The 10,510-nt window shown below is 42.5% G+C and overlaps 2 protein-coding genes across 2 annotated transcripts in view; both read left to right on the top strand.

The window, feature by feature from the left end:
• Positions 1-2,651: 2,651 nt before the first annotated feature.
• LOC104803349 lies at positions 2,652-4,870 on the top strand. Its single transcript, XM_010527277.1, has 5 exons — positions 2,652-3,082; positions 3,770-4,023; positions 4,148-4,455; positions 4,520-4,744; positions 4,841-4,870. The coding sequence occupies exons 1-5, from the start codon at positions 2,652-2,654 to the stop codon at positions 4,868-4,870; spliced, it is 1,248 nt and encodes a 415-aa protein (XP_010525579.1).
• Positions 4,871-6,329: 1,459 nt separating this feature from the next.
• LOC104803350 overlaps positions 6,330-10,510 on the top strand; it is an 8,427-nt gene continuing 4,246 nt past the window's right edge. The window contains exons 1-2 of the mRNA XM_010527278.1: positions 6,330-6,470; positions 6,582-6,701. Of these exons, the coding sequence (XP_010525580.1) occupies positions 6,330-6,470; positions 6,582-6,701 (261 nt within the window). The remainder of the gene's footprint in view (positions 6,471-6,581; positions 6,702-10,510) is intronic.

Genomic DNA, 10,510 nt, shown 5'->3' on the forward strand with positions numbered 1-10,510 from the left:
AATAATGTTTTTTGGTGGATTAGTAATTATATCATTCTTATCTTTTGGTAATTTGCTCATTGTTCATGTTTAAATGTTGTTTATCGTTTCAATCAAAAGACACTTGCTAAACAAAACATGCACATTTTTAGGATTAGGTCTTTTCTCACCCCTCACATTTTTAAATTGAGCCATTTGCCCCCACGTGTGGAAATTGTTCTAAACTTGTATTTATTACAAAAATTAACACTAGTTTCTCCCTAAACAATATATAAATTTATTCAAATTATGATAACATTTGCCATAGAACCCAAGATTGGATGGTTCAATTGATAAGGAAGAGAACAAAACTCCTCTCCAACTAAGGTTCGAATCTTCACTTGGAGAAGAACATTCACCTTGACTTATCCAATCTTTTATCAAAAAAATATTTGTCACGGACCACCATCTTTTTTATTGGGGGTGTAGATACATGTATTGCTGTATGTTTTGGGTGTAGATATCATTAACGAGATCTTAATTTTTTGTGTTATGTAATAAGATTAGACTTTTAGAGCTAATATATTTTAAGGGACATATAAGGGTATTCTCCATCCTCTCTCTAACTTTACCTTTTCAAACTCTTACGCCGATAACCTAGCTTTCTCCGCTGGAATCCGGCCTCGGCCGGCCCACTGCCGACCGGCGAAAGAAACCCAGTACCACAAAGCCTAGCTCGCCTGCTCTTGCTCGATCTGATGGCTCCTCGTCTTCGATCGAGTTCAGCTCCTCCATCTCCGGGCATATTAGGCCCTCCTCCCCCTTCTTCTTCCTCTCTCTTCAACCGAGATGTAGATCTCTCTCTTCCATCCCCGGTGGCTCCTCTAGCACCACCTCTCGTGCTTTCTTCTCCTCCAGTCAACTCTCCTCTTCAGCGCTTAGCCCTGACCCCTCCCCTGGAAAATTCAGTCCCTACTGAGGTCTGTCAAGCCACTGCAGTCTCTTCCGCTGCTTCTCCAGCTGAGCCTAAGACGCAAATGCAAGCTCCACCTGCCAACTGGAGCCAGTGCCTCGTGTCTTCCCTCGCTATCTTGCAGAAAACAGGTTCCCCCTCGGTCCATTCTTTTGGAATCCCGCTTGTAGAAATTCCCGAAGAAACTTTGACACAAGCTGCAGAGGAATGGAAAGATTTCCTGTACAGACAATTTTATGGGCTCCCACCATCGCTTGGTCAGATAATAGGAGTCACCAACGCTATCTGGCCACGAAACGGCGGCAAGATTAAGGTCCAAAGCTTGGGCGATGGAACTTTTATCTTTAAAATCCCGGATCAGGAGACGAAAAGCTTCATACTGAATCGCAAGATCTGACACATTGGGCCATGCCCTATGTATGTCTCGGATTGGAATCCAAAAATCCAAACTCCGAAGCCTCCCCTCCAATCAATTCGAACTTGGGTTTCATTCAGGAACTTGCATCACAAGCTCTTCAGCAAAGAAAGCCCGAGTCGGATTGCAACAAGCATTGGTACTCCAATCTATCTGGACAGCAATAAGTTTGCCGAATGGTCAAACGAGTGTAACCTCTGTATCCTATGAGTGGTTACCCCCAAGGTGCAGTGTATGCTCGAAGATCGGCCATAGTTATAGATACTGCCCTAAACTCTCAGAAGGCCAATCTAGACCTGTTCTTAGCCGATCAAGGAGCCGAGTGTGGGTGAAAACCGAGGCGGCAGGCGATCTAGAGACCAAGAATCATTCCCCCCAAGCAGATATGGCTGTAGAGGCTCCCCAGCCTCCTCCCCCTGAGACCCCCTTGGTTGCGGAGGACCAAAGCCTAGAGCCTACCGTGGTAACCCAAATGTCAGCTCCACAGACAAAGCAGCTAAATCTCGGAACTTCAGTCACCAGTAATAAAAGTTCAGATGGCCCAGGGACCTCAACAACAGCATCGAGAGGAGGTCAGAAAACAGGAAAAAAGAAAGGAAAGAAAGCAACAGGGTCCATCGGTAGTACATTGCCGGTGACTAATGGAAATCGGGGTCGAAAGGCCCCAAAAGCTGCCTAAACTTTTGTAGTATCCCATGTTTTTTGTTTGGAATGTGAGAGGCCTAAACAACCGAAATAAAGGAAGGATTTTCCGGAAATGGATTTTGGACAGTAAAATGCGTCTTGGAGGATTACTTGAATCACACATACAAGAGCAGAATGCGGACAGGATCAAAGCGGCGATCCACAAGGTTGGAAATACACGTGTAATTATTCCGACGACCGGAGCGGTCAGATATGGATTGTATGAGAACCCACCTCCATAGTCACGGTATACAGCTCAACCTCCCAAGCTGTTACCTGTGGTATTCTCTTCCCGAACGAAGCCATTGCCTTCACTGCTTTCTTTGTTTACGCAAAGAACACGGCCCCAGAGAGGACAGCCCTATGGGACCATCTCCATTCCTTGGCCAACTATCAGCCCCTAGCCTCGACCCCTTGGTTAGTTCTCGGAGACTTCAATCAGGTGATGCGACCAACAGATCGATCAAACTATCCAGCCAACAACACATTAACCCAAGGTATGGTGGACTTGAACTGTGTACATCTATTTCTGGACTAACGGACCTCCCTAGTCGGGGAGCTCTCTTTACTTGGTGCAACCTCCAGCAGGAAAATCCACTATCAGTCAAGCTTGATCGGGCAATGGGGAACTTGGCTTGGTTTGAGAAATATGCTAAAATCTACGCAGAATTCGGCAACTTAGGGCCTTCCGATCATTGCCCCTGTATTCTACGATGGCCAACTACGCAACGTAAGTTGAAGAAGCCATTCAAGTTTTTTCACCACCTTATTGACCACCCAGACTTCCAGGAGACAGTGAGAGAAAGTTGGATGAGCCAAGTAGAACCTGGGACTCAACAATTCCGATTATGTCAGAAACTTAAGAAGTTGAAAAAGCCACTACAGAAACTGAATAGGAAGGATTTCAGCAATATTAGCATAAGGGTCAAACAGTTGGAGAGACAGCTGGAAAACTTGCAAATGGATATTCTCACTTGCCCGAACCGAGCTCTATTGATTGTCGAGCATGATACCAGGCAGGAATGGCTAAGAATGGTAGCAGCAGAGGAGACGTTCTACAAACAAAAATCTAGGATCAGATGGCTGCAGTTGGGGGATAGGAATACTTCATTTTTCTACAGCATGCACCGAGCGAGAACGTCGAGTAATCACATCCACTTCTTTACAGATGATGATACATGAAGCAAGATAGAAGGCCAGAGGGAGCTAACAACCCATGCAGTTTCCTTCTTCTCTACACTTCTCGGCACTCAAAGCAACTCAGTATCGCCCCCTTCAGTGCACTCTCTTGACGACTTGCTCAACTTTACTTACCCGGATGAGATGTCACCCTCGTTCTCTGAGATTCCAACGGCTGATCAAATAAGAGTAGTATTATTTGCCATGCCAAATAACAAGGTGCCAGGACCGGATGGCTATACGAAAGAATTTTATGTCTCGAGTTGGGAGACAATTGGTAAGGAGTTCGTTGAGGCAGTTCAAGAGTTCTTTCGCTTGGGTAAACTTCTGGGGCAGATAAATGTTACATCTATTACACTAGTGCCTAAAAGAATTGGAGCTACATCTCTACGAGATTTTCGACCTATAAGTTGTTGTAACCTCATCTACAAGGTCATCTCCTCCATCTTAGCTCAAAGATTGAAGCCTTTACTTGCTACATTCATCTCGCCAAACTTAACGACATTCATCAAAGGCAGACTTATGATTGAGAATATCTTAGTTGCGACATAACTGATCAGAGGCTATAATCGAGAAAAAGACACAAAAGGGGCGGCTATCAAAGTGGATATTCGTAAAGCCTTTGACACGTTAGAATGGTCATTCATATTGAGAGTGCTAGAAGCCATCAAACTACCAAGGGTCTACATCGGCTGGATAAGGGCATGTATCACCACCCCGAAATTCTCTATTTCTGTCAACGGAGAGTTAGCGGGATACTTCCACGGAGGTCAGGGATCCATTATCCCCTTACCTTTTCATCCTCTCAATGGAGGTACTCTCACGTCTCCTAGACTCATCAAACAGAGAGGGTCGATTCAACTTGCACCCAAGATGTCAAGAACCACGGATAACCCACCTTGCCTTCGCGGATGATGTGCTCATTTTTACTTCTGCAGAAATTGACTCCTTCGCGACAATCAAAGGAATCCTACAACACTTTGGGAACATGTCCGGGTTAATTATTAACCCTGAAAAATTAGAAGTCTTCATTGCTGGGCGGCAAGACAAGTGCCACGAGGAGTTAGCTGACGTTGTTGGCTGCAAGATAGGGAAACTTCCTATACGCTACCTGGGAGTTCCGCTTAGCCCTTGGAAGCCATCAAAGAGAGATTTTCAACCGCTTATAGAGCGAATGAAGTCAAAGCTGGTGGCTTGGACTACTAAGCATCTATCTTTTGCAGGAAAGTTACAGCTCATAAACTCGGTAATATATGGGTTGATTCATTTCTGGGGTTCAGTATTTATGCTATCTAAATCGCTGCTCAAAGTTATCAACAGCTTATGCTCAAAATTCCTCATCATCGGGGACAGGCCGCAGTCGTGCACGTGTTTCATGGGACTGTATATGCATTCCCAAAGCAGAAGGGGGTCTGGGATTGCGCAACCTGATCGAGGTTAACCTGGTTCAGCGTCTGAAACTTGTTTGGATCCTATTCACCAAGCAGAAATGTCTATGGGTGAGGTGGATTAGGAAAAATGTGCTGAAGAAGAAGGTAGTTTGGGGCACCGAACCATCTGCAACGATGTCTTGGAATCTGAGGAAAGTACTAACACTTAAGCCCTTAAGCAAAGGTTTCATGTCTTTTCAGGTGCGGGATGGCCGCATAGCACGGTTCTAGCATGAAAACTGGATGGGTGGTGGCTGCATCTTGGAAAAAATCAGAGATATCGGGCCAAGACAGCTGCGGATACACGTGAACAGCACAGTCCAAGAGGCCTGCAAGAACGGAACATGGATTCTGCCCGGGGCTAGGTCCACGCCGTAGAGGAACTTCAGATTGCCTTGACGAATATTCCAATGCGTACGGATGATAAGGGACGACTAGCCACTTTGGAAGCACAAGGCTGACACCTTCAAGCCATGGTTCTCAACATCACATACTTGGGAGTTGTTGAGAGCAAGGAAACCTGTGGTTCAATGGCACAACATAGTTTGGTTTCGTCACTGGGAGCTACAATCAAAAGGTTACCCACTAAGGACAGGCTCATCAGTTGGCGCATCGTCTTGGATCAAACTTGTGTTCTATGCACCAATGGATGCTACGTCCAAACCGCGACAAGACAAGAGACCATGATCTGATTGCAAGACTGGTATTGCAACTCACCATTTCGCAGGTCTGGCATGAAAGGAACCAACATATTTTTACTGGTTTGTCACGTGGAAGCGCTCAAATCAAGACGCATATTGATCGTATGATGAGAAATATTCTTCTTCCGATATCCCATGAGACCGAATTGGGACACTGTTAAGTTCTGGAGAACTGGTTTTACTTACACTATCGGCAACGAATCCGGCGAGACACTCACATTCCTGAAGCTCTTAGAGCTGAATTTTGCATTTTGGCCTTTTGTCATGGGATCTACTGTTGCAACTTAAAACTAATTTGTAAATCTTAAACTCTTCTGATTAATACGATTCATATTTTGATACAAAAAAGGGTATTCTTGTTATTAGGGAAAATAAAAAAACACTGAACTTTATAATTTTGACAGAAAAAACACCAAATTTTCGTTTTTGTCAAATAAACATTAAACTTTTTAATTGAATTTAAAAAAGCACTAAACTTTTTAAATGATCCAAAAAATACATAAACTTTTATGTGATTGTCAAAAAAATACCAAACGTTTTAAATAATTAAAAAAACACATGAACTATATACAATTGTAAAAAAAAACTACAATAATTTGACGTGTTTGCATCTCGTCATGTCACGTTAGCTCATTTGTTTATTTTGACAATCGCAAGTGTTTTTTTGACAAATTTAAAAAGTTTAATGTTTATTTGACAAAATCAAAATTTTAGTGTTTTTTGTCAAAATTGAAAATTTCAGTGTTTTTTATTTTATTTTCCCTTGTTATTAATATTGTTATTAAGTTTACTTAGGATTTTAATCTAGAATCTTCAGATGTACATAAACATAATTTCACTTTCCATTAACGAAAGTAGAAGTATGTGGGATGCAGTTTTTATATTTCCATAAATGTAATTTCGTTATTCATTCAAGATTCAAAATTTAAAATATGTTTTAGGGTTTTTTGCTCTCTCCTCGCCAACCGCCGAACGAGGATTCATGTGCGATGAGCTCATCGTCACAACTGGATCCGATGACATCAGAGTCGGATGCCAGGCACACCAAGAAGGTCCGCATGAGAGATGAGGAAGAAGCCCCATTCCACTCCAACGCATGGACCTCTGGAGGAGTCTCTTTCAGGGACAAGGTTGGTTTGGAGATTTTGAAATCCCTTTCACATGTGAAGATGCAAGATTGGAAGAAGAAGACATAGCCATCACCAAGACGAACCACAACTTCTGTGTGTCCCTTTCGGAAGAGTTTATTGACCGAATCGAGAAGCCCTGAGAAGCTCTCTGGTAGTGAAGCTCCTGGGAACAGCGATCAGCTGCAAATCGATGTGCTCAAGACTCGAGAACCTATGGAAGCCAGCGGGGATGTCAGTTATCGATTTCGAGAACAATTTCTTTCTGGTACGATTGAAGAGTGAGACGGATTGTCAACATGCGCTCTGTGATTATGACACCCGTAACCCGTATCCCGTAATACGAGCTACGTCACATGGACAATTAAAATAAAAACATGATTCCAAAAATCTCCGGGAATTTAAAACTTTTCTTTTTCAGAGTTTAGCGGAAGAAAAACATTCATACATTCATATATGATACGTTATTCCACTTATAATTATACATAGATGCGTAGTAGTGATTATTACAAACCATAAAAGTCTACCACAGATATAATACAAATCGTTTCCCAAAAATATAGATGTACTATAGTAAATAATTATACATGATCAGTTGACAGGTCACCCAAGTCTCCGATGTCTGTTCCACGACTACTGCTGCTCACGACCTGAAATGTTGCGTAACAACGTCCTAAGCTAATTGCTTGGAGAGTGAACTCGAGCGTAACCCGGAGTCCTTATTTTCAGTTTATTTTTTTGAATTTCTCTATTTTTCACTAGACTATGTCGGTCAGATACCGAGTCTGATTAGTCTAGTTTTGCTCTCCCTTACCCGGTGTATTTTCAGCGTTCCATTATCTTTTTTTTCTAGATCGGTCTGGTCAGACCGACCGAACTGATTTTTGGATCCAAACCGATCGATCTAATTGGTCTAGACCGATCGGTCTGCTTGGTTCAGACCGGACGGCCTGCATGGTACAGACCGGATGGTCCGGGTTCTCCAGACTGGACAGTTCAGGTTCTCTAGACCAGATGGTCCAGACTTCGTCTTCAACCTCTGAAATTCGTGTTTTCTTCTGCACCCCTAGACCGGACGGTCTGACCTCAGACCGAGCGGTCTAGGCCTCGGATTTAACCAAAAGCACTCAAACAGGCACGATTCGCTATGGGTAATACATTAAAACTCATAAAATCTCATGTTGAACACGAATCAAACATCAGTTTTGCACGATTCACTCAAAAACCAAACCCCATGTCAATAGACTTCCGAATTAAACTCGAATTCACTCATCTCGGGTTAATCTCGTGCTCTGGGTGACGGATAGGAAGCTTGATGATGCTCCTTTTGCTTTGTAGAAAAAATTTGAGCATAAATGCTTCGGATTCGAGAGAGAATTCCGAGTTTGAATGATGAACAAGTGAGGGGGGTGAATGATTAAATGCAGCTCGGATTCGACAAATCCAGATAGAACTCGAGCCCAAGGGTTAAAAAATCCGATTTTTGGTCGATGATTGATGGGTACACGTCGTTTTTGGGTCAGATATTGTGAGAAAGTCACGACTTTCATCGCTGCCGACAGTCTGGTTCGTCCGGTCTAGAGAGCCTAGACCGGACGATCTAGATTTTTTTGTTTTGAAAAATTCGGTTGTTACAGTGATGGTCCATGGGTCATAATGGGATTGTATCTTACAGTACAGAAATAGAGCCCGAATTTTGCCCCCTCGGTCTCACAACCATCTCATGTGGTGGCCTGTATAAGGTTTCCGTCTATAATACACTCTCAGCGTTGTGATAACATGTATTTTGGTGATATTTTGGTATAAGATGTCTAGTGCATTTTACTCGGTTTTGCATATTTATAGGCATTCTAGAGTACATTTGGTCTCGATATTGCTTGGTTGCTTTCTTTGGTGTCAAAACAGGTATTCATGCATAAAAGACAGCAAAAGAAGTGGAAAACATGGACTACGGAATATCACAGACGAAACGGGAACATTTGGAGTTATTCCGGGGAAAAACACGAAGCCTAAAAAGTCAGATTTTGCAAGTCCAAGCATGTTCGAGTTGAAGAATCGACACGGACCGTGTTGAATTCGACACGGCCGTGTTGTGTCCGTGCTAAAAAAAGTGAAGTTTTGCTCAGAGAATTGACACGGACCGTGTTGTCATTCCACACGGTCGTGTTGATTCCAACTCGCCCGTGTTCAATCCATGTCTAAAGTGCAGATTTTTAACAGAGAATTGGCACGGACCGTGTTGCATTCGACACGGCCGTGTTGCATTACGGGAAAACTTCCTTTTTACATCCAAACTTTCGTTTTCAGCAAAGGAAGAAGCCTAGCTGCCAAGTAAATAAATAGGAGACGTCTTGGGCTTCAGAAATCATCGAAAGATCACAGTAGAAGCCAGATAACTCGAGAGAGAATCAACACGGAGTTTCCCGAGAGCAGAGATTGAAGAATCATCGTCGAGAGATCGCTGCGAGTCTTCTTTATCTGTTTCTATGTTTCTTCTCATTGATTTGAACTCGTTTGTTGTTATGGGTTGCGAGTAGTCGTTTCACTGTAGGTAGAGATTTAACCTTGTAGGGATTTGTTTGGTTTTTATTTTTCGAGACTACGTTATCGATATTCGACGGTTTAATTGAATTGAGTTTATTGCTTTTGATCTTTTTGGCCAGTTGATTGATTGATCTTAGATTCTGATGTACAACGAGAGTTGGAATTAGATTCAGAAAAAATTCATTGAATGAATTGATTAAGACTATTGAAAGATAGGTTAATCGGTTTAGGAACTATGATAGTGATCGGTAATGCATTTGATATTTTAATCTATTAGGTTGAGAGATCGATAGGTTAAATTATTGGATAGTGGATTTAGGACTTGAGATAGCCAAATCTGATATTAAAACTTGAGATCCCCGATTAGAGTTCGATATTCGTAGATTCTCCATCCTTAGAAACAATCCCTGCGCATTAAGGTTATCCCGGAGCTACGATGGTTTAGTTATCTGATTTTACTTAGTCGATATATTGTTTTAATTCCGATATTCACACACTTCATTCCATATTTCCTGGTCTAATTCTTGGTCGAGTCTTGTGTTAGTTTAGTGCTCTGTGATATGCTGTTATGCGAGTTTTATTATGATACATTTGATGTATTGACACTTCCTATGGTTTTATGGATTAGTGTTTGATTCATTACGTATTGTGCATGCTTTAATATGTTATGAAATCCATGTATTGTTATGAACAATACTAAACTCCCTAGTCATGTATCATTGTGGGAATAATGATATACTAATACTAGTATGATGTGTGATTGATGATCATATAGATGATCATAGGTATTGGATACGATCACAGTCATAGTTATTCGTTGGAGAACGGAATACTGGATTGACCCGCAAGAGATTGTCACATGGACTAGCGTCATGACTTGAATCTCATATGGCGGTTCCATGATTGGATCCTAAGACCTGAGATATCTACGGAATCCAACATGAGGAGTTGCGTGCTTTGAATACGTCAAACGTCCTACATAACAGGACGACTATGAAGGTGTGTATCAGGTACAAAACGAATCATGTGTTGGATTGTAGATAGTCAAGACGGGATTTGTACCTCTCGTAAAAGAGAGAGATATCGCTGGGCCCCTCGTGTGAGTGAGACTGTAGAAATGTGTGGCCGCACTATAGACGAGCGTCGTCTATTTCAGACAGTCGAACTCAGTGAACCAGAAAGCAGTTGAATCAGATAAGGTTGCTTGTCCATGCCTTATGTTCAATATATGATATCGCGATGCAAAAGGATCATCAACCGGAATCATCACTGGCATTCGTAAGATCACGAACAAACTCTATTCGAGATAGGTAGTCATAGTGTCTTGCTAGAGACCGCCTATGACTTGTATATCCGAAATAGAGATTTCGGGTTATACTGCTATATCGAATGAGCCTACAGGGTCACATACGCAGACAGAAGGGGCTGGAACGGATGGACCGAAAGGGCCAGACTCGACGGTCCGCAGGTCCAGACCTGACGGGCCGCCGAAGGCAGAC

Source organism: Tarenaya hassleriana, unplaced genomic scaffold, assembly GCF_000463585.1.
Source record: "Tarenaya hassleriana unplaced genomic scaffold, ASM46358v1 Cleome83, whole genome shotgun sequence".
Taxonomy (NCBI): Eukaryota; Viridiplantae; Streptophyta; class Magnoliopsida; order Brassicales; family Cleomaceae; genus Tarenaya; species Tarenaya hassleriana.

Coding starts and splice junctions, on each gene's coding strand:
- LOC104803349 (XM_010527277.1), top strand. CDS start 2,652: ATGGGGAACTTGGCTTGGTTTGAGAAATATGCTAAAATCTACGCAGAA. Junction 3,083..3,769: donor ATGGTAGCAGCAGAGGAGAC/GTTCTACAAACA, acceptor ATAACTGATCAG/AGGCTATAATCGAGAAAAAG. Junction 4,745..4,840: donor AAAATGTGCTGAAGAAGAAG/GTAGTTTGGGGC, acceptor ATGTCTTTTCAG/GTGCGGGATGGCCGCATAGC.